The sequence below is a fragment of the Stegostoma tigrinum genome, chromosome 18, assembly GCF_030684315.1.
Source record: "Stegostoma tigrinum isolate sSteTig4 chromosome 18, sSteTig4.hap1, whole genome shotgun sequence".
Taxonomy (NCBI): Eukaryota; Metazoa; Chordata; class Chondrichthyes; order Orectolobiformes; family Stegostomatidae; genus Stegostoma; species Stegostoma tigrinum.
The window spans coordinates 60,894,044-60,918,419 of record NC_081371.1 but is presented as its reverse complement, the minus strand read 5'-3'; the positions used below and the strand labels follow the sequence as shown (position 1 = coordinate 60,918,419).

Below are 24,376 nucleotides of genomic sequence, written 5' to 3'. Positions count from 1 at the left end.
CGGGACATTGACAGGATGCAGAGATGGGCTGAGAGGTGGCAGATGGAGTTCAACCTGGATAAATGCGAGGTGATGCATTTTGGAAGGTCGAATTTGAAAGCTGAGTACAGGATTAAGGATAGGATTCTTGGCAGTGTGGAGGAACAGAGGGATCTTGGTGTGCAGATACATAGATCCCTTAAAATGGCCACCCAAGTGGACAGGCTTGTTAAGAAAGCATATGGTGTTTTGGCTTTCATTAACAGGGGGATTGAGTTTAAGAGTCGTGAGATCTTGTTGCAGCTCTATAAAACTTTGGTTAGACCGCACTTGGAATATTGCGTCCAGTTCTGGGCGCCCTATTGTAGGAAAGATGTGGATGCTTTGGAGAGGGTTCAGAGGAGGTTTACCAGGATGCTGCCTGGGCTGGAGGGCTTATCTTATGAAGAGAGGTTGACTGAGCTCGGTCTCTTTTCATTGGAGAAAAGGAGGAGGAGAGGGGACCTAATTGAGGTATACAAGATAATGAGAGGCATAGATAGAGTTGATAGCCAGAGACTATTTCCCAGGGCAGAAATGGCTAGCACGAGGGGTCATAGTTTTAAGCTGGTTGGTGGAAAGTATAGAGGGGATGTCAGAGGCAGGTTCTTTACGCAGAGAGTTGTGAGAGCATGGAATGCGTTGCCAGCAGCAGTTGTGGAAGCAAGGTCATTGGGGTCATTTAAGAGACTGCTGGACATGTATATGGTCACAGAAATTTGAGGGTGCATACATGAGGATCAATGGTCGGCACAACATTGTGGGCTGAAGGGCCTGTTCTGTGCTGTACTGTTCTATGTTCTATAAGTGGAGGAGGTTGGGTCAGTAAATTTATTCAAGACCAAGTAAGATAGATTTTTGATAACCAAGGGTGTAAACAGTTGTTTGAGGCCACAACTTGAAACCCATCATCTAATCAAATAGCATGAAGCCAGAAGGGTCAAAGGTCTCCGCCTGCTCCAGAGTCCTTAAGGCTTCATGAAGAAAGGCAGATAGAGGAACAGGAAAGTTACTGTGAACTTACTCTGGGCACTGGTTAGCCCTTCGCTCAAGTATTGAGTGTAGTTCTGTGTTCCATATTCATCAGAAAGAGGTAAACACATTGGAGAGAATGCAGAAGAGGTTTACAGGATGGTTTCAGGATGAGACCAGTTATGAGGAAAGATTGGAAAAGCTGGGCCTGTCTTCTTTGGACAGAAAATGGCTAACGGAAAACGAGAGATATTTTCAAAATCCATAAGCGATCCGGACAGATAGGGAAAAACTACTATTAATAAAAGGAGTGAACACCAGACAGCAGGATTTTCAAGTGCTTTGCAAAAACAATCCAAATGTTAGATCAGATAAACCTTATAACACAGCAAGTGATTTGGGTCTGAACAGCACTTGCTGGAAGCATGTTGGAGGCAATTCGATTCAGGCATTCAAGAGGGCATTGTATGATTATTTCAATGACAACAATATGCAGGGCTATGGAGAAAAGACAAGAGATTGACACAAGCTTAAAATGCTCAGAGCTGGTGCAGACATAATGGGTAGGAAGATCTCCTGTTGCACCATTACAATTCTGTCAAGTCCTACGTTCATTGCCATGAAAAATTTGTTACAAATGCAAGGCTTTTGTCACCTTTCTCAAACACCTTAAAGTCAAAGTTTCTCCTTTGGGAACGAGTTAGATTTCAAATGCAACGACACAGTGGTGTTTCATGTGCCAGAGGGGTGCAGCAATGATGTGTTTTCCAACACATGTTCAACCACTGTCACGGTCACAGCTAGGGACTCTTGAAAGATGGACATTGGCTGCATGGTCTTATATACAACATCTTAGGGATGTGACAATGATCTGCAGTGACTGTTCAGGGAAAAGAGAAAAATAAGGGATACTGTATAACACAATAACGTAAGCCATTTGTACCAAGTTTTAGTGTGAATGAACTGAAAACAGAAGAAATATCAGGAGTTTCGTCATAACTTATCTAAAATACGGACACTCATCTACATCATCCCTAACTAGGTTAAACCATGATTTGATCGTTTCAGTTGTGGCTACAAGTGCTAACATCGCATTGTTCCAGTTAAGAGTTCCCTACCATTGTGTATAAAGCAGGGTAAATAATTAAACTTTTAATGTCAAGTAAAATGTTACAAGACTTTGTTCAAATGGACAGAAACTTTTTCTCAACTTGAACATCACGGCAGGAATTATTTACAGACATGATGCTGATAAGTCCATTGCCTGCAATTAATTCAGGCAGATTTGAAAAAAATCCCAATTTTCCAACTGCTTATTGGTGTTCAGTCATCACAAAAAGCCATGTTTAGTCAACGGTCCCACAAAGGATATATCTCAAAAAGAATTGCATGGGATTTAGAGTTGAGGAAAGCAGAGTTACATTGCTACAGCTGTCAAGTTGCTGGAAGATGCAAAACTCAACCACAGCGATTGCAAGAATTCACAATCAGAGCAGAGGCTATGTGCCAACAATTAATAATTGCATACAAAGATATCTAAAGGAAGGAGATAAAGCGAACATGTAGGCAAATGGGACTAGTATGAATGTTTCTGTGGTGGATAAAAACTATCTATGATTGGGCAGCCCAATCTGTTGTTGTAATTGCAAGTGTAGGTAAAGGGGCTCATTTTAAAATCTGCTTTAAAATCTAAATTTAAAATCTGTATAAGTCACATTGCTATAAAGATACAATTAATGCCATTCACCTCTCACCCTCAAACATACTAATCACTAAAACAGTATGTATGCAGATACTTCAGCAATTTCACATCCACAATTCCACAGCAACTTTCAGAACAAACTAAGTAATGAATGAATGATTTTATTGTCATATGCATTTTACAGTGAGGCAGTAAAATGCAGTCAAAAACTTTTCCACTGTTACCTTAATTCAGTGCTATTTTGAGTGGTTATAAGAAGAAGAAAAGTAAGCAAAGATATAGCTAAAAGAGTCCATGAGTCCTGAGCCAGCTCATCATCAACGCGCACGCACTACCATTCCTCCTCCTCCATCATACCGCTGTCTACACTGGAGCCAAACATTGAAGTTGCCACTCTTCCGGTGCCATCTTTGGCCACTGGGCTGCTTATCCTCCAGGATTGCCTGGTCGCTGCCTGCCCCGGTCCGACAGTCTCTTGCCAATGGGCCCACCTCATCGGTGTCACAATGATGCCCTTCTACCGCTGCTTTGCCACTGCCGGGCCCAACTAACCTCGAAGCTGCTGATCCTCAGGTGCCATTTGTTTTGCCATGATATTGCCTCCACTGATTCTGATCCCAGGTCCCACGCTTGCCCTGAAACAATAAGTCAGGGCCCACTCTCTGCCACAATGAGGTCTGTGCTGGGCCCACTGAAGTCCATGGTGGGCTTCCTCGTTGGTGATGGTAGTAAAAGGAAACTAAGTATACAGTTAAAAAAAAATTGTGGTCTGAGCAGATGAGCCGCAGCACAGGAGCCCTGCTCCACCGCCATCCTTCGTGATGCAAACCCACATTCACTTCCAAACTTGACTTCTCTCAAAACACTAAACCCATCAATTCAATATTTGACCAGGTAAAGGAATACGGACATAACTTTAAAAGAATCTTACTTCACATAGGCAGAAAATTGGAGCGCGAAGTCACAGCCGAGACCTGATCCAATTCCAGAGTATCCTGGTACAAACATAGCTCAAATCTTGAAAAGGCTGACGTTGAGTGAACGTTTCCTCATCACTGCATGGCAAAACTGTAACAATTGAACCTGAGTCAGAAGCTCCCACTCAAAATCCATTCTGGGAATTTGGGCTCAGAGTGTTAATTCAATGCAGTCTTGAGGGAGTCCTGTACTGTCAGATGTGCCATCTTTCTGTTGATATGCTGAAGAGGCCTGCTCCTCCCTCACATCTCATGATACTATTTCAATGATTGGAAGATTCCAGCACTAATATTTATCTCTCAACCAATGTCACCAAAAAAGAAATAAAATGCAATCAATTTTATCTCTGCCCCTTGGATGTTCCTGCATCAAAATTGGCTGCTACATTGGCTACATCACAGCAGAAACTAAATTTCAGAAGTGCAACATTAGCTCACCAATTAGAGAGGTCCTCAAGTCTCACAAGATGTTTTATGAAAATAAGCTTCACCTCATTTGTAATTCCTCTTCCAAGTTCTACAAGAGATAGCACTTTACGTCAAGCTTTATCTTTATTGCAAGTCTAAGAGACCCCCACCTAACCAGAATTGCACTGGAGCAAGGGCACTGACAAAAGAAGTGTTACTTTCATGTTAGCCTCAAATGCGAACACAGTCACAAAAGTCAACATCAGTTTGATTCTTGTTCACCATAATCCCCAGTGGAATTTCAAGCCATGCAACTTATGTCAATGTTTAACAACCACCTATTGCTGGTCAACGCAAATAAACTTTTTTGAGTGCTTGTGCACTATGTTCAATCACACATTTAACTCAAAAGAGTGCAGGTCTTGAGAAAGTGAAAATGAACAGTGGGTACAGGGTGAACCAGATTAGCAGCAGCAGCACAAATATGTACACATCACATCGATTTGCCCAACTCTCAAAAGCAGCAAGGTATTTGCATTCTACAGAATTAGATGAAGCACTGCAGCCAACAGAAGCAGTCCTTGTTCAGAATGATTGCAAACAAGTGGGACTAGAAAGTTAACTGAAGTTTAACACCTGCCTGGCTGTGAAGGGAAGCAGTAATGAAGAAAAGGGAAGGATCTACGAGTCCACAGCCTGGAAAAGCCTACAAGACTCAGAAAGCTTGGTAACCACTCTGGTCAGAGCCCTATTCTCAGCCAGCAGCCGCTCATTTAACTGTCTCACAGTCTGAAACTCTTTTACTTGACGCAGGCTCTGCAGGGGATCAAAACACAAGGAGAAGAAACAGAATTGGAAAGCAGAATGAAAAGCAGGCATAACGGAAGAAAAATAAAGTTAATGAAATCATAATCAGTGCCTATTTTTGCTTCACACAGGGATAGTGATCCCTACCAGGAGCTCCTCTCATGATTTAGCCAGATACAAATACAGTTCAAATAGTTACTCATTATAAATTTTAACACAATATAAATGATCACACACATAGCACAAGGTCTCCATGCAATTCTGCATTTGGATATTTCAGTTTGGACAACGGAAAAAAAGCTTGGATTACTTTAACGAAATGCCAAGAAATATTAATCAGAATACATGGGACCAATTTTTTTAAGATGCAATTACGAGAAGGCATCCAACCAAACATGCAGCTTAACAGGACATGACTATCAGTTGGCAGAGGAAGGTGGAAAATACTGAGAGCGCGAGAGTGGACAAAGGCCAGCAAAGGGCAACCCAAATCATCACTATGTCACTACGTAGAAATTCTCTCTCTCTCACACACACACACACACACACACGCGCAACAGTTTCAGGGAGTCTTTATAGTCTGAAATCGATCCTTCAGCCTTCAATTTAAATATCTTTTACTTGTTTTCAAATCCAACAATGGCCTTGCTTTCCCTTTCTCTAACTTCTTTCAGCCCTTTCCCAACCCGACCTCTATACTCAGAATCTGGTTTATGCTGATCCAACTTCACCATGCCACCATTGAGCATGCCTTCAGGTTCCTAAGGTCTAAATTATGGAATTCTCTTCCTAAACCGTTCTGTAACCCTACCTCCCTCCTTTTAAACCACCTTAAACTATTCTTGGTCATTTGTAATTCCCTTGAAGCTCCAAGTTAAATTTTATCTGACGACAGCCCAATAAAGTTCAACAGCAGAAGCAGACCTTTCAGGTCATCAAGTCTTCTCTGTCATTCAATGACATCATAGCTAATCTGATAATCCTCAACCATTTAATCCCATTAAGCACTTTAGGAAATTGTTGTATTGAAAGTTAATGTTGTTTAACATCAATGCAAGGAGCGATTCTTAGCTCTTTGGAAATAAGTTAAAGCAAAACCTCGTGAGGAAACAAAACACACTGTTGATGCATATTCCAAAGCTTCAAAGCACAGCTAGTTTATCAGCCAGGTAATAAAGGTGAACAAGTGCCAATGGTGATTTCCAGCAGCAGGTGAAATGATTTACTTTATCAGTACCAGATCTAGACAAATTACAACTTCTGTGCAATAAAAATACACACAAAACAGTGTCAGAGTAATCACTGGGCTACTCCTGGCCACAGTGAGCCTAACTTCCAGGAACCACATGAATTAATGCTCTTACAGACCATCTGCTAACATCTCAGTTATGGACCTTCTGCTCAAACTGTTATTGTCCTGTGTTGAGGCTGCTTAATAGGAAAATACAGGAAAGAAAGACTGCAAAGATGCAGGAAAATCATTCAACTCAGGGCTGTGCAGCTACTGGAGGAACAGGTTACATGCCAGACTCAAGTATTTGGGATAATATAGAAGTTTTCAAATTCAAAAAGGTAAGTTACACTTTAAAATACTAGGACGTCACAGTCCTTTTAGACAATAGAAGGACATAAGAACTAAATGCGGGAGTAGGCAATTCAGCATTTGACAGATTGAAGACACATACTGAGAACTAAGTTGTGTTAATCTCTGTTCTGAATCTTCCACTTCTCACTCTAAAACAATGACCTCTTGTTGTGGATTTCTTCTAAGGTAAACATCCGCTGTACAATCAACCTTATCAATCCACTTCAGCATCTTGAGTACCTTAACTAAATTTTTTCTTGTTCTTCAACTGAATAAGCTGCCCAACCTCTCCTCATAAGACAAGCCATTCATGTCTTAAATTTGCTCTGGATATTGGTATGATTCACCCAGCTAAGCTCTAAGCAATGATGTTCATGACTTGCTGTTCTGGAAAGACTGAAAACAAAAAGTGGAGACAATTTGAAGCTCTAGAACTAAGTGATACATGCTGAACCACTGCACTATTTGTGAAATGCATGTGACATCATAAACAAGAAATCCAATAACTCCTTGGTCATCCTCTTGGATTCCATTCCACAAACAATAAATCTCAGTTGTCAAAACGCCAGTTAAAATTAGACCACTTGAGACACAAAGGCATCCCTGAAACAAGTACCTCTTCCTGAATAAGCACCTGAAAGTCTTCATGTAAAATTAGCAAATGTGAAAAACTGTCAATATTAGAGCACTGTGTAAAATTCCAGAGGTTGGAACTTTTAAAGTATGTTGCAAATATTGTTCTCTCTAACAGAGAATCCAAAACTGCAGACATAATTCCAAACTGTTTACTCACTTACGTATGAAGGAAAACAGAGAAAAACATGTAAGACAACAAGTGAGGAGGCAATAAACTAGCAGAGCTAGCTTAACTTGCTGCATAGCGAACTTCTGTCTTTGATCACAGTGGCACCACTAAGAACCCAACAGTCTGACAAAACTGGTTTCAATAAAAAAAGAGTGGTGGACCTTTCTTGTTCGAAAGGAAGAAGAAAGAAGAAAGGCACTCATTTATTTTCACCTCATTCGTGCTCATTTTTAGGGCAGGTGGAATTTGAATTCAACAAATATCTCAAATTAGGAATCAAATGATGACCATGAATCCATTATTGATTGTCGGTAAAAACCCACCTGGTTCACTAATGTCTTTTAGGGAAGGAAACTGCTATCACAACCTGGTCTGATCTACTTGTGACTCCAGGCCCACAGCAATGTGACTCACTCTGTACTGCCCTCTCGACAATTAGAGATGGGCAAGAAATACTATGTAACCAGCAATGCTGTCATCCCATTTAAAAAATATAAAAAACCCATGAGCCATTAAATAGAGCTGCAGCAAGCTACCAGTCTCAAGGGCATCCCTCCTTCCTGAAGGCGCAAAGAAAGAAATCACATAAATCAGAGTACAGCTTACTCACTAATTATAGCCTACAAACAGCTTTGATTTTACATGGAACCAATTTTAGCTTTTCACTCGTCTGCTGAAGTACGCAGCCTACAAAAGTGCAAAACACCAGATCCAAGATTAAGGGTAGTCCAAGCTATACAGTAAAAAGTTCAAAATTTGCCAATGATATTGAATTTTCAGGCAAAGTGAAGATGATACTAATTGACTGCAACGGGACTATAGCAGGCGAACAGAATGGCAGACTAATGGTGATGGAACTTTAAGTATAAACATTGAATTACATTGGCGAGAGAGAGATCAGAAAAGGCAATCCAAGAAGATCAAAGATTTATTTGGATTACTTGTCTATGGTTTTATAATACATGAGACCTGAAGATCAATGGAGGCAGTTGAATTTATTGACAGAGTATTTAAGTATCTTGGGCTTCAAAAGCAAGAGGGCAAGAAATGGACATTGAATCTTTTAAAAGCAGCTCTGATTAAGCCACATTCAAAGGATTGCTTTGTTTGTTCTGCCCAAGTGCCTCACCTCAAACTTATCTGGAGTGAATTATCTGAGCATCACAGTGGCTCAGTTATTAGCACTGCTGCCTCACGCCACCAGGAACCCAGGTTTCATTCGGGGCTTTGGTGATTGTGTGGAGTTGGTACATTCTCCCTGTATCTGTGTAGATTTCTGTCAAGTGCTCTCGTTTCTTCCCACAGTCCAAGGATGTGCATGTTAGTTGGATTGGTCATGCTAAAAATTGTCCTGTGTTCAGGGATGTGTTGGCTGGGTGGGTTAGCTACAGGAAATGCAGGCTTACAGGGATAAATGGGAGGCTGGGTGGGATGCTCTTGAGACAGGTAGTGTAGTCTCAATGGGTCAAATGTCCAATTTCCACCCTGTAAGGATTCTACAATTTGCCAGAGATCAGCCCATCTGCCTGGTCATCTAAAGGTTATTTGCCACACCAACAATTTCTGTATCACTGAATAACCTTCCTATATTCTGGTCTAAATCATTTACGTACATCACAAACTGAAACACTGATCCCAGTGGAATCCCAACAGACACACACTCCCAGTTACCAGAACAGCCCTTGACCATCATCCTCTTCTTCCTGCCACTCAACCAATTCTGGATCCAAATTTGCCAAATTTCCTTGGATCCTATGAGCTCTTTGTTATCGGTCTGCCGGGGGGACCTTATCAAACGCCTTGCAGACGTCCAAGCAGACTACATCAAAAGCATCGACTCCAACTATACACCTGGCCACAACTTTAAAAAAGTCAAAGTTGGACACATGCCATTCCTTAATAAACCATGTGCTAACTTGTCTGAGTAATCCCTGCCTCTCCAAGTGGAGATCAATTCTGTTCCTCAGAATTGTTTCCAATAGAGTTTCTCCACTGTTGAGTTTGATCGGCCTGTAGTTTCTGGGTTTTTCCCCCTTGCTCCAATCTTGGAGCATAAGACATAGGAGTGGAAGTAAGGCCATTCGGCCCATCGAGGCCATTCGGCCCATCGAGTCCACTCTGCCATTTAATCGTGGCTGATGGGTATTTCAACTCCACTTACCCGCACTCTCCCTGTAGCCCTTAATTCCTTGAGAGATCAAGAAATTATCAATCTCTGCCTTGAAAACATTTAAACATCCGGGCTTCTGCTGCGCTCCATGGCAATGAATTCCAATGATCCACCACTCTCTCGATGAAGAAATGTCTTCTCATTTCCATTGTAAATTTACCCACTCTAATTCTAAGGCTGTGCCCACGGGTCCTAGTCTCCTTGCCTAACGGAAACAACCTCCCAGCGTCTACCCTTTCCAAGCCATTAGAATAATGAATAATGGTGCCACATCAGCTACCCTCCAGTCCTCTTGGAACTCTCCTGTGGCTAGAGACAAACTGAAAACCATTGTCAGTGCCCCTATTTCCACCCTTGTCTTGTTCAACAGCCTGGGATATGTTTCACCTGGTCTTGGAGATTAATCCAGACCACTCAATCTTCCATCAGTTTTGGCTAATTTCTCCAATTGTATCACAGTCCTTTTGCCTGGTGATTTCTATCCACATCATTCCTCCCACTTGTGGACATGAACACAAAATATTCATTTAGAATCCTATCTATATCCGCTGGTTCCATGCACAAATTACCACTATGATCCTTAATGTGTATTACTTTTACCCTAGTTAACCTTTCACCCTTCAAGTACTTTTAAAATTACTTGGGACTTTGCTTATTTGCCATTATTCTTTTCTTGTCCCTTTTTAAGTTCCCATTTGCACATTCTGTACTCGTCTAGGGTTTCTGGTAATTTAATCCTTCTGTATCTGCAATGAGCCCTCTTTTACTTTATCCAATCTTATACATCTCTTGGCATCCATGACTCAAAGGATTTAGTAGTACCACCCTTTATTGGAACATGTTGGCCCACACACACCCAATTTCCTTCATGAAAGCAATCCACAGCTCTGAAAAAGTTTACAAGAAGCATCTGCACCCAGTTCACTCTGGCCAATCGACAAGATGCTACCAACACTTATTTCAACCACTTGCCTGGCTTCAATGCCTAAAATCATGTCAAGGACCACCCATCTCGTAGGGCTTTCTACCGATTGGCTTGTGAAGCTCTTCTGGATGCATTTTAAAAATTCTATTCCCTCTAAATCTTTCATACAATGTCAACATAAACTGGGGTATTCAAAGTTAAAATCCCCTATCACTACCTAATACTTCTACACTTCTGAGATTTGCCTGTACATCTGTTCTTCTATTTTTCACAAGATTGTTCTTGGGGGGAGCCAATCATTATACTCTCAACAATGTGATTGCCCAGTTTCGTTTTTAGGTTCTATCCACGTGGCTTCAGTTGAGGAGCTTTCAAAATGTCATGGTTCCTTATAACTGTAATTGATTCTTAATCAATAGTGGAACACCACCCCCTCCTTCCTGGTTTTGCCTGAAGTAACAGTGGAATCCATTCTCCAATTTAACTATTAAAAATCTTGAACTGAACTCCATAAATCTATGCATTTGATTGCATGGAAACAGTTGTGCCAGATATGCGACAGAACCAAGGGGAAAATCTGGGCCTTTGGTTTATTCAAGGTTATAATGATGCACATTTCAAACAGAACTTCCTTGGAGGCAACTGCCAGTGTCAAAATCAAACCAAAAAGTTTAATTAATCAAACTGAAGAACTTTGATAAACAAATTTTTATTGCTCTTGCAATGTCAAGCTGATATATTGAGAATACTGGTTGTGACGGCAATTTCATTTGGCCAGCTAAACGTTTTCGTGCTAATTCCATGTTTATACATCAGAAGTTAACATACAAATCTCAGTTTACATTCACAAAAGAAAACTTATGATGCTTTTTAGAAGATACTCTGTGCACAAGTGAACTTTTCATGCTCAACAGCAGTTTAAAGTACATGGTGTCTAAACATTTACCTTCAGCTCCTCTTCCATTTCTGCAATTTTCCTTTCGAGAGCTCTTCTTTCCTGTTAATAACAAAAAACTGTCAAAATTCTACTGAAAAGGAAAAGCAAAAGTCTACATAAAACATGTTTTGCTGAGTCTTCATCCACTGCTTTATAAAGATAACCCGTTTCCCATCATGGCTTGAAAAACAAACATGTTCCCACCTCTGTGGAATACACTATGCAGTTGTGGTGACTAACAGGAAGTCATCCACTATGCTCAAGTTTGTCAAATTATTGAGTGCCATGGCTTTTGGACAACCTGCGCATTGTCCTCTGGGTTTGGCATCTCCAGGTCACACTTACACCTTGGTACATGCACCCAAAAATACGATCAATACTTCAGTTACGTATGCTGCTTAGAGATTATGCATTACAACAGGTCAGCTACTCCTTTTCACAGTTGCTACTGCAGTTTTATTGAAGGTTACAATGCTGATGCAATTTTTACAACATCTCAGCTCAATGTAGGATTCAGTTGTCAACTTACCCGTAAATGTAAAATAACAGCTAAAATACACAATTTTAATTTGTTTAGAGTTTGAGAAAATAGCTTACTTTTGTCCATTGAGAAGACAGCTTATTTTCTCAATAGTCTACAATACTGGAATTTTCACCTGGACTAAAAATGACATGTCAGCTAATAATGTGTTCACCCCAAATTAATCCCCTGAGAAAAAGAACAGGAAATGACATCACCAACCCAAGGAAACCTAACCAGATAAATAGAAAGCAGGACATAACACCAGCGCTTTGTCGGAGGCTCACTGATGATGTTACCTAGAATGGTGACGAAATGTCTGAAAACTAACCTTCCAGCTCAGCGAGCAAACTCACATCCAGACCCCAAATTAATCTAAATATCATAAATCACAAACTATTCAAAATTTTATTTACTACGGTCATTCTAGATTGCACGAAGAGATCATTCTGAATTAAAGCTCACCCTTTTCTCCATCTCGAGCAGCGACCGATCAGCTATCCTTTCTTGCCTCTGAAAAACAATATTGGTATTGTCTCTAAGTCAGGATATTCTAGGCGAACCCAAAGCTGTATGATGCCTTGTTGCAAAAATAATCAAGCTGTTTGCACACGAACCAATTTGTATTTGACACAGCGTACTTCATGACTTGATTCCAAAGAGTGGAATATCATTTGTATTTTCCATTGTCATGCAAGATTTAACAGTTGCACTTGCCTGTGTGGCTTTCTCTAATTGCACTTTCAACTCATTCAGTTCCAGGTTTGTGTCATGTAGACTCGCCTTAAGTTTCTCATTTTCTGCCAAGAACTGCTCATAAAGCTGTGAAAGAACAAGTATCCAACCATTGTAATACACGGAATTCCACTTTTAAAATAATACAAATTAAATACCATGTTCACCAAATGTAGAATTGCCCTCTTCTACAACCTGCAACTCTTGATGAAACTTTCAACTATGAGCCAAAAATTAATTAGTATTTACATAACACTTTGTTCAAGCCAGTGTCATCACAAAGTGCTTTCATCACGTATACAAACTAACCACAGAAGCCCCAATTTGAGACAGCCAGGTCAAATAACATGCTAAGTGATCAGAAAAGGTGCTTTGATGGTTGACGAACTATATTGTCTCCAGGACATCAGGTCAATTCACCTAAATTTCTACATATTAAGTCATGCAATCGTCTAGTCTTCAAAAGCAGGCAAACAGGATTCTTCACTAACAGCACACCAGTAAAACAGTTCTGCAACGTGATCTGGAGGGAGTGCTGTATGTTCAGCATGATTACAGGCTCATGTCTTGGAGTAGGGCACTAACCCAGGACTCAAGAGCCTGCTCTGCACACCCATGCAAGGAAGTCAAGGACAGGATTATATCAAAATATTGAAATGCATTTACAAAGCACAAATTCAGACAGGACATCACTTCAGTGGTCACCTTTTTATAATCCAACGTGTCTTCCTTTTCTGCCCTGAGAGACGCTTGCTTGCTTCCTCTGAAAGTAGACAAACCTGTTCGATTAGAGAACTGTTCAGGACCCTCGTTATGTGCAGTATTAGAAAGTCCTGTGTCAAACCTGTAAACAAACAGATATTGTTAACTTGCTTTATTTTATTGTGGTGTCATGAGCATGTTTACTGTGATCAAATAAACCTAAATCAACATCAGAAGAATGCGTGGTTTCTTACTAATTTTGGCAATGTTCCCAGCAAAACACTTCTAATACACACATGTTCATCCTCTACTCAAAGATGTACATCTTTCTAATTTTACTTCCCCAATTATTTTTGGAACCTCACTAACATACAATCTTCCTCCAACCTCCAATGATATAAATGTAAAATAATCATCCTCAACTATTACAAGCCCTGTGTGGTATTGTTTAAAATCTTGTACATGTTGCCTAGGAATAATAGAGGCTATAAAAATGAACAAAATCATACCTTGAAAGTCTGTCATTCTGAAAAAAAGAGAGAAGTTCAAAGTTTAGCACATGTTCTAATACTCCACAATAAAGATCTAAAACTGTGAAACACAGATTGAGCAACAGTCTTTCTGTCCTCCAAAGGAAAAATCAGAGTCGATAACACACCCACATTTAATATATTCTGGCATTTAAGAGAGAATTTCAGGATAATCACAACTAAGTGTGACACTTTTATTCAAAAAAAAACACAACTGCTGTGAATGGTCAAAATAGTTCCACAGCTGAAATGCTGACCCTCATTGTTATGGCAGCTCGGTGGCTCAGTGGTTAGCACTGCAGCCTCTCAGCACCAGGGACCCGGGTTCAATTCCAGCCTCGGGCAACTGTCTGAGCGGAGTTTGCACATTCTCCCCGTGTCTGCGTGGGTTTCCCCCGGGTGCTCCGGTTTCCTCCCACAGTCCAAAGTTGTGCAGGCTAGATGGATTGGCCATGCTAAATTGCCTGTAGTGTTCAGGGGTGTGTGGGTTATGGGGGGGGGGGGGGGGAAGAGAGGGAGAGGGAGAGGGAGAGGGAGAGGGAGAGGGAGAGGGAGAGGGAGAGGGAGAGGGAGAGGGAGAGGGAGAGGGAGAGGGAGAGGGAGAGATGGGTTGGGTGGGATGCTCCAAGGGGCAGTGTGGACTTGTTGGGCCAAAGGGCTAGAAAGGCTAGAAAGCTAGCCACCAGGATACATGAACATCAACTAGCCACAAAACGACATGACCCACCTATCACTCGTATCCTTACATACAGATGAGGAAGGATACCACTTTGATTGGGACAACACATCCATCCTAGGACAAGCCAAACAGAGACACGCACAAGAATTCCTAGAAGCATGGCATTCCAACCGGAACTCCATCAACAAACACATTGATTTGGAGCCCATCTACTATCCCGAGAAAAAAAACAGGAAATGACATCACCAACCCAAGGAAACCTAACCAGATAAATAGAAAGCGGGACATAACACTAACACTAACACCAGCGCTTCGTCAGAGGCTCACTGATGATGTTACCTAGTATGGTGATGAAACGTCTGATAACGAACCTTCCAGCTCAGCGAGTTAACAATAAAGCCCTCAGTTCCTCAGTCAACTTACACATTAACGTTCTGGACAAAGTGTCCCAATAGCAACCACCATTGAAATCCACCAGTCACCAGCTGTCATTGTGAAAAGAGCCCCTATTGCCTACTCTGCCTTCTGGTCAGCCAAACTTCTATCCACGCCAGCCCCTTGCTTCTAACACTATGGGCTTTTATCTTAGTTAGTAGCTTCCTAAGAAGCAATTTGTCAAAAGTCACATGGAAATCCAAACAGATCACATTAAAAGATTCCATTCAATTTATTCTTAAACAGCATGAAGTTTTTTGCACAGATGTCTTAAAGTAGGTTTCACTCTATGGTGACTTTTCTGTACTACATCCCAATATTCTCAATCTGAGGCAGTGGTCCAAAATGTACACAGCACTTAGAATGCAAACGTATCTATGCTTTAAATACATTTGTCAGCATTGCCAACATTCAGGTTACTTTCCTTTAGTTCTGCCACAACTTATTGAAACCAATGACACAGGTGATCAACGACAATTTATGTAAGCCCTCTGTTTTAACCAGCAGACCTATTCAGATATTTTCAGTTTACTTCCATTTCCAAATCCAATTACCATATAGACAGTCACATGGTGTGCCATTTTGTCACTCGATAGATCCTTATCATAACACCAAAACGAAACCAAATACATACTATAACCTCGAAAGCCTCGATGAGAAACCTGGCGCGGTCGGGAGACAAGGCTTGGTACAGACTGTTTGCTAGGGGCGGCATGGACCGGGTTGAAAGGACTGTTATTCCTAACTTGTTGTTTCTTGACTTTCTAACTCATTCCCCCCCCACCAAGAATTTGTACTCTAGAATCTATAGCTAAGTATTGTTGTACCCGAGATATCACCAAAGTGATGATTTCCAAACTTTTCACTGCACTCATTTGAGTTCATGCAACAATAACACTAATTCCAATTTTAGTTTTACGGTCAAGAATTCAAAACTGAAAACAGTCCCGTTCTTCTCATTGAGCTCAGCAAATGACTTTATCATGACCAATATTTACAGGCTAACAATTTCTGTGAACTAATGGAAGTCAGAAGGCAGGACATCAACAGTCACCAAAAGCTCTTCATAATATCTTCAAAGCCTGCAACTTGTATGATCAAGGACGATACAGACAGCAGGTGCATGGGACCACCACAATCTGCACCACAATTCTCCAAACCACTCACCATATATTTTGGTTGTTGCTTCAGTGTCTGGGTCAGAATCCTGGAACTCTTCCAAACAGCACTGTGAGTATCCTTACACCCCAGGACTGCAGTGGTTCAAGGTGACAGCTCACTATGACCTTCTCTGGGATATTAAGGATGTGCAATGAATGCTGGACTAGTTAGCAATACCCACTTCCCATGAAGAAATAAAAAATGTAAACAAACTCTCAAGCAAGGGGGTTCTGTGGCACAGTGGTAGTGGCCCTTCTCCTGGGCCAGAAGATCTTGCTTCAAGTTTCACTTGTCCAGTTGTGTCATGACACGTTGAAACAGGTTGATATGGGATAATATTCTTTTGAAATTTCCAGGCGTAAACTGGGCAATAAAACCCAAATATACGGAGCTAAAACCAAAGATGATGGACCAATTTAGTGCCCTTGATGAAATATTGTATTGTCAGGATATTAATCTTACTGATTTTAAACAGATCAATACAGCTGTCTCCAATTATGCAGTAATGAGCGATTGAGAACCCAATTTTCAAAAGTATGAAGATGGAATAAAAAAATAACAAAAGGCCAACAGTAACAAAGTTGGCAATTTACAATTACCACTACATATGTGCCAGTTAAAGCCACACATACTAAGCAAAGCACTCTCCCAATGATAGCAATAACCATAAGCACTTCCTTGCACTAATATTAATACAGGTTATTCATTTACGAGCACCATGTTCCTTTTAAGTATTTTCATGTAGCAATCAATGTTTTAATCAAGAACAGATGTTCCTCCTTTTACAATAACATTAAGACAGGAACAGTAGAACGGAGTTTGCATTAAGAATTCAGTTATAATTTGACATTTCATCCAAATACAAGATGATTAATTTACACATTGAAACTAACCATAAATCCAATTGGCAAAGGTCAAATATTATGCCAGAGATATTTTCAATTAAGCAACAGTCATAAAATAACAACACACTTTAATAATTTAACCCTTAGCAGCAATTATTACTTACAATCTTGTTCCTTTTCAACTGTAACTTTCAAATTCAATATTGCAAAGCTTTACAGGCTCTTCTGATGGCCTACACTTGATCAGACCAGTCTACTGCACCCTGCACGGTTAATGGAGCATCTAAGCTTACTAAGACTGTAAAGGTTAACTGGATTCAGAGATGCACTGTGGCTTGAAGGATTTTAAACTGGATCCTTTCAATTGTCTAACAGATTTGTTTCAAATCCCATTAACAAAACCCTTGCCTTTGATTTAGGATTTACAATCTTGAGCATTTGCCAGGAACTGCAGTGACTAATTCCCAGCTTCTATCCCAATAGATCTAAACATAACTAACTTCTCAGGACTACCAAAGAATGCAGAAAAGAAACAACAGCACAGGAGGCTGATGTTCAATCAATCTAGGTTCCATTTCCTTTTCAAATAATGACTCCAGTTTTGCTTTCAAATTAAATTCAGTCACAGCCCAGTAGTGACAGCTTTCCATCCATCCAAGTCTGAGAAATTGCTTTCCACACCCATACTTTAGCTTTGTAATGACCAAAATCAAACAATAATTTGGAAATTTCAGTCAAATTGCACAACTATGCTACCAAAACTATAAAGATCAAACATAATTATGATTACAAATGATAAACTAAAACATTGCTGCAATGGCTATGCTTCAAAAGTGTTTCTTCAGCCGAGAAGGATTTTTGGAAATTCTGAGGTTATTAATGATCCTCTATGAATGCAATATTGGTCCAACAGCTGCATAGCCTGCCTTCATAATTTCTGTACAAACACTGAAAAATATAAAGCAACTTCTCCCAAATGATATCCTACAAAACAAAGACTGTGAAACTGTTGATGAGACCACAGAACAATAATCATTCTGTTGCTAAAGAGTTTCCATACATAAGAGATCAGCTTACAGTAATATAAAGCCAATTGCGTATAAATCAATTTTCAACCAATTTGCAAGCATTAAAAAGTATATTTCCTTTGCTGGTAAGGAGTGATGTGATTTATTCTCAAGCATTAATTTAATGTAAGTCCATCAGTTGCTCAATGCATTTTCTCAATTAACCTGATCAGTTGTCATTTCTTCATTCTCCCAGCACAGTAGTTCACTTTTGCCAAGCAAATATGTACCTGTTAGCAATCTACAAAGTACAGTCCCAACTAGTGACTGTTGTACAATCAGCCTTTTAGACAGATTGTTTCAAACGTACCATATAGTTACCAACATGCCAGATGAAGGCTTAGTCTGCATTATTGACAGAAGTAGATAATAAATTAGACCAAAAAGGATGGCAATTTCCTTTCAAGGCTCTAAATTTGATTCAGAGTCACAAAGAGCCCAAATAAATTCTAAGCAAATGAGAATTGCAAGAAGTTCTCTCCAGGTTGGAGTCATACTGAATAAAGAAACATTGGTACTCATTGAGTCCACATCGCAATCCTGGAACATTGCTGCAAGATTGATCAGGACGACCGTCTTTAGCAGCTTCAGTGATCTTCCTTTCATCATTAGATAAATTGAGATAGTTGCTGATGACTACACAGTATCCAGTTCAGATACTGATGAAGTCTGTGTTAACAAACATGAGTGTCACACAACCGTGAGGCAATGATCATCTCCAACAAAAAAAAATTACCCACCTCCCCACGACATTCAAAATATGACCATTGCTGAATCCCCACTATCATCATCTTGGGAGGTTATAATTAGCAGATACTGAAGTGGATCATACATAAATTCTTTGCCTATGAGAAGGAGTCAAATGTGGGAATTTCACATCAAGTAATACATTTCCAACTGTCCATATACCTAGATCAGTATAGCTCCAATACTCAAGAAGTTTGGCACCATCAGAATCAAAAAGTCCTTGCGATCAACACCTGCCAGCTGAAACGTTTTCTTCCACCATGCATATACATGGCTGAATTATGCGGACAAATGCGCTTCAGCAACCCAAGTATTCTACAGCATCTTTTAAACACATGATGTTTATCAACTCATGACATGGGCAGCACGTGCAAGCAAACACCACCACCTGAAGACTTCTCTGCAAGCCTGATGTGGAACCACACTTCCATTCCTGCAGTCAATGGCCCCAAATCTTGGAAATCCTTCACTAGCACTGCCGTGGTTCTACACAAACAGAATGGTCTCAATGATTATTGGAGGCTCATCGCCATCTTCAAGGGCAATTAGCGAGGCACAAGATATTAATTTCTTAATATCTGACCAATTCAGCCAAGTCCACATTCCCCTAATTTTCTTGAAGGGTAAGGATTGCAGCAGAAAGAATCGAAGCACAGATGTGTAAATATTTTCAAGAAATACTAACAGTATAAAAGTCGATGAAAACCTAAATACAGAAGGGAACTTGGGGTTTAGAGGTACAGAATTAGAAACGAGAATGCACCTATACAAAAATGAAGCAGGTTGAAGTTAGACAGCCATGTTCAGTTTTGGGGGAATCTAATTCTAGAAAGAATAAAAAGAGCTTGAAGGTGGTACTGGAGAAATAATGAGGCAATGAGGTGAAGAGCTCTTTTCATGGAAACAAGTGACAAAAGGTGAGGAATAAGAGGATGACTAGGGTAGGAATAAGGCCAGTCAGAAAGAGAAGTGGGAAGTTGTGTGTGGACCGTGTGGAGATCAGAGAGGCCCTCGACAAATATTTCTCATCTGTTTTCACTCAGGAACAAGAGAATATTGTAGAGAAGACTGAATTACGGGCTTCTCGAATTGAAAGGATTGAGGTTAGTAAGGAGGAGATGTTATCAATTCTAGGTGTGAAGGTAGATAAAGCCCCTGGGCCAGATAGGATTTTTCTGAGGATTCTCTGGGAAGCTAGGGAGGAGGTGGCAGAGCCTTTGGCCTTGATCTTTCAGTCCTCATTGTCTACAAGTTTAGTACCAGAGGACTGGAGGATTGCAAGTGTTGTGTCCTTGTTCAAGAAGGGCAGTAGAGATGACCCAGGTAATTATAGACCTGTGAGCCTTACTTCTGTTGTAGGGAAAGTTTTGGAAAGGACTATAAGAGATAAGATTTATAATCATCTAGCAAGCAACAATTTGATTGGAGATAGTCAGGTCACTAGTGGTGCGCCTCAAGGATCTGTTTTGGGACCACTGCTGTTTGTCATTTTCATAATGGCTTGGATGCAGGCATAGGTGGATGGGTTAGTAAGTTTGCAGATGACACTAAAGCCAGCGGAGTGGTGGACAGTGTGGAAGAATGTTGCAGGGAGACTTGGATAAACTGCAGAACTGGGCTGAAAGGTGGCAAATGGAGTTCAATGCTGAGAAATGAGGTGATTCACTTTTGGAAGAATAATAGGAAGGCAGAATACTGGGTCAATGGAAAGATTCTTGATAGTGTGGATGTGCAGAGGGATCTTGGTGTCCACGTACATAGATCCCTGAAAGTTGCCACCCAGGTTGATTGGGCTGATAAGAAAACTTAGTGTGTTAGGTTTTATTGGTATACGGATTGAGTTCCGGAGCCGTGATGTCATGCTGCAACTGTACAAAACGCTAGTGCGGCCTCACTTGGAATATTGCATGCAGTTCTGGTCGCCCTGTTACAGGAAGGATGTGGAAGCATTGGAAAAGATAGAGGAGATTTACCAGGATGTTGCCTGGTCTGGAATGTAGGCCCTATGAAGAAAGGCTGAGGGACTTGGGTCTGTTCTCATTGGAGAGAAGGCGGCTAAGAGGGGATTTAATAGAGACATACAAGATGATCAGAGGATCAGATAGGGTGAACAGTGAGATCTTTGAGGATGACGACGTCAGCTTGTACGAGGGGGCACAGCTACAAATTGAGGGGTGATAGATTTAAGACAGATGTCAGAGGCAGGTTCTTTACTCAGAGAGTGGTAAGGGCGTGGAATGCCCTGCCTGCCAATGTAGTTAACTCAGCCACATTAGGGGCATTTAAACAGTCCTTGGATAAGCATATGGATAATGATGGGATAGTGTAGGGGGATGGGCTAAGATTAGTTCACAGGTCGGCACAACATCGAAGGCCGAATGGCCTGTTCTGCGCTGTATTGTTCTATGTTCTATGTGCATTGGAAGTGTTCAAAAGTACAACAGGTAAAAGTGGGAGAAAATGAGTTCTACTGATTGACTTGTTAATGGCAGGAGAAGTCAACATCAAAATAAAGAAAGAGGGAGAATTTCATTGCTATTCGAAGATTGCCAGGATACGGAGGGCCTTTCTGTAAACAGTTTTTACAATACACCAGAAAAAGACAATTGAAATTTTTAACTCCACCTGGAAGGCAGCACTCTACTCCTTGCATGTTAAGATTTAATGTTTCTAACATAATATGGAAAAAAAAGAGCAAGTACAACTAACTCTGAACCAAATCTAAGACACTTTGTCTGCTCAACCTTGGTTCATGTCTGAAAACAATACACTCTTATTCATCTTAAGCACATTACGTTTGTGAAATAAACAAACCATTTTTTTGAATCAGGACCCCCTCTATTGGTTTAATGCTGGCCCAATTAAAACATTTGACACTACAAAATAAAAAATCAGGAGCCTTGAAATTCGTCATGTAGGTTTCCAGAAAACACATACCCTCAAAATACATTTTAATCCAAGAATTCCTCATAAGTCCTTTCACCAAGTAGCACCAAATGTCCAAATATGTGCATGTTCAATGCTGATTTATTACTACATGAAGCAGAACCCATTGTCGTAAATCTGCTTCAAGCATAATTTGCAACATCAATGTTCTCAAACAGAATGTAGCAAATGTCACAAATATTACAACAAACAGAAAATCCACTCAGTTGAAAAGTAATTCGTTTTCAATGGTTTCCACCAATTCTGGCTCAAATAAAGCTGACGCTGAAATTCAAGCACATCCAAGCTCTCACAGGAGTGCATGAACTTAAGTTTTTGAGCATAAAATTTCTGCCACTATTCTGGGAGAAACATTTCAATATTGAGTATAGAGAAAATAATTACCTGACATTTTTTGTTTGTCCCATCTTCTGTGTCAGACTGCTGTTCCTGTTCATTTTCATCACTCTGCAAATAAGTTACAGCTGTTAGGTAAAAATCAAGTAAATTCAAACTATTTATACACTTGGTGACTTGCTACATATGACTCGTCATGGGTAATCCAAGGCTTATACTGCAACTGGTCCAATGAGATCAGTTGCATATCCTGCAGTCAGCCTGCTCCTATGCAATAAACAGCTGTTAACACCAGAGTAACTCAAGGCTTAGATTTAGAAAATGGCAATGTTACAGAAGACACAGGGCTCCAAACACATGTATACGATGTTCTACAAATAAAATCTGTTTGAATGCAACAAGCTAGTTTCAGGAGGAATAAATCTTCCTCAAAGCGTCACGTACAATATGTTTAAGATTCAAAGTTCAACAGGTGGTGATGGCTTGCTTTTGTCTGGCCTGACCACAGCAGTCATAATGTTCAAAACAGTCTTAAAAACCATCCCCTTTGATCTCTCAAACAAAAAAGACACCTCACACTGGACACTGCGCACAGAACTTTTAACTAATACCTTCAATAAATTATGTTTCGGGGAGAAATGATACGGCTCCTGAGCAGAGAAATGCAAGCTGTAAACAAGTATTAGCAATAATATTGACAAATTGCAGTAAGATTTTATGTACTAAAAACATACATGGTGTCAAGTGCCTTTGAAGAAAAGAAAAGATCCCAGGGCACTTCCAAAGGGAAAGTGGAAACAGATACTGAGCCAGAAAGAGCGCGGCTCCAGTAGAGTCATAACGGGAAAGAAAAAGGTTGAGATAATGTCTGGTTTGTGAAAGAAATCCCAGACCTGAAATTACCAAGGTGACAATTCCTTTTCCCCAGTTGTTCTTAATATGATTGTTACCAGTTGACAAGCATTTATTGCTCATACCTAATTGCCCTGAAGACATTGGTGATGAATGACCATATACCTCTGGGGGGAGGGGGGGGGGGGTCTCTGGGGTGTACAGATGCCCACCATGCCGTTCTGAAGTTTCCAGAATGGCACCTATAAGCTCCCCTCTGAGCCAATGTTACCAGGCATCTATTACCTTTGCACTTTTAGGTAGCAGTCATAGGTTTGGAAGGGGGCTGTTGGAGGAGTCTTGATAATTTTCTGCAGTGCATCCTATGATCGAACCCATTGCGGCCATAAAGGAAGGGAATGCATGAATGGAGGGAGTGATGCAGTGGGTGTGGTGCCAATTAATTGGTCTACTTAGTCTTGGATGGTATCAAACTTCTTGAATAACACTGGAGCTACAATCATCCAGGCAACACAGAATATTCCATCACATCCTTGACTTGTGCTTTCAAGTCAGGGACCGTCATTGGAGAGGCAGAAAGTGAATTCCCGGCCATAGAACTGCTAACTTCAATGGAACTATACTTATAAAGTAATTCCCTCAAAAATCAGACTTTGTAGGCCAGTGCAGGATGTCGCAACTTGCAAAATGTTGAGGTCATGGGGTAGGAGCAAATATAGACTCATCTAAACAGAGCTATGGCAGGCAGGGTTTAGTGCAGAACCATTTCCCTTTCTCCCCCTTGCTGAATGTTAGTTGCTTCCAATGCTTAATATACAGCATTCCTAAAACAATTTCACATAGCTCTAGGAGTGTACATCCTTACTGCTCACACTTCCAGAGTTTCTGCAGACTTCTACAGACACTAGCCTCTTCCCACCTCCATCAGCCATTGAAGAATTTATGCGGAAACCTACTTTTGCTGGTTGAGGTTTTGTGAACACTAATTAGTAAGATCACACCGTGCACAGAGTGAGCACAAGTTATCCAACAAATTAGTGGATTATTTGCAATGATACAGCCCCTGAAAAAACACTGGAAGCAAATGGTTTCTGATGTGTTCTTTGGAGAGATTAAATAAACTGCATATAATAAAAAGGATTAACAGCTGACAGCTGAAAGACATACCATCCCAAAAGAACTAAAAAGGACATTATTTGAAAATAAAAGGAGGAGAAGTTAGGCTTACATCCTGCGTCCAATAAGAAACACCTGTTGATCTCCGCTTTTCCCTTGGCCGCCGACGCTCTCTTATCGATGGTTTATTTTGTGACTTGTCATCTAATTTCTCTTCTCCATCTCTCTCATCTTCTCTTTTGTCCATTTCTAGTTTAAAAAAAAAGTTTGTCTTTTTAACCAACAAGGAAGTCATGGTCCCATCAAATTTACTAAGGCAATGTATCCGTCACACAATTTCTTCTTCTACAGCTTTTAGCCTGGAAGTTTAGTGTAACAGAACTATTTAAATCTTACTTC

The 24,376-nt window shown here is 40.5% G+C and overlaps 1 protein-coding gene across 8 annotated transcripts in view; it reads right to left on the bottom strand.

Annotated features, from left to right (window-relative positions):
• The window catches only part of ppp1r12a (protein phosphatase 1, regulatory subunit 12A), a 193,120-nt gene that overhangs the window by 5,217 nt on the left and 163,527 nt on the right, over positions 1-24,376 (bottom strand). For 5 of the 8 annotated variants that reach the window (XM_059652591.1, XM_059652592.1, XM_059652595.1 and 2 more), the window contains 8 exons: positions 24,090-24,226; positions 22,058-22,120; positions 13,773-13,789; positions 13,267-13,405; positions 12,544-12,648; positions 12,292-12,339; positions 11,316-11,366; positions 4,718-4,893 (listed from right to left, as the gene is read on the bottom strand). In XM_059652591.1, coding sequence (XP_059508574.1) covers positions 4,759-4,893; positions 11,316-11,366; positions 12,292-12,339; positions 12,544-12,648; positions 13,267-13,405; positions 13,773-13,789; positions 22,058-22,120; positions 24,090-24,226 — 695 coding nt within the window. In that variant the 3' untranslated portion in view covers positions 4,718-4,758. The remainder of the gene's footprint in view (positions 1-4,717; positions 4,894-11,315; positions 11,367-12,291; positions 12,340-12,543; positions 12,649-13,266; positions 13,406-13,772; positions 13,790-22,057; positions 22,121-24,089; positions 24,227-24,376) is intronic. The other 3 variants (XM_059652593.1, XM_059652596.1, XM_048548685.2) reach the window with 1 other exon arrangement.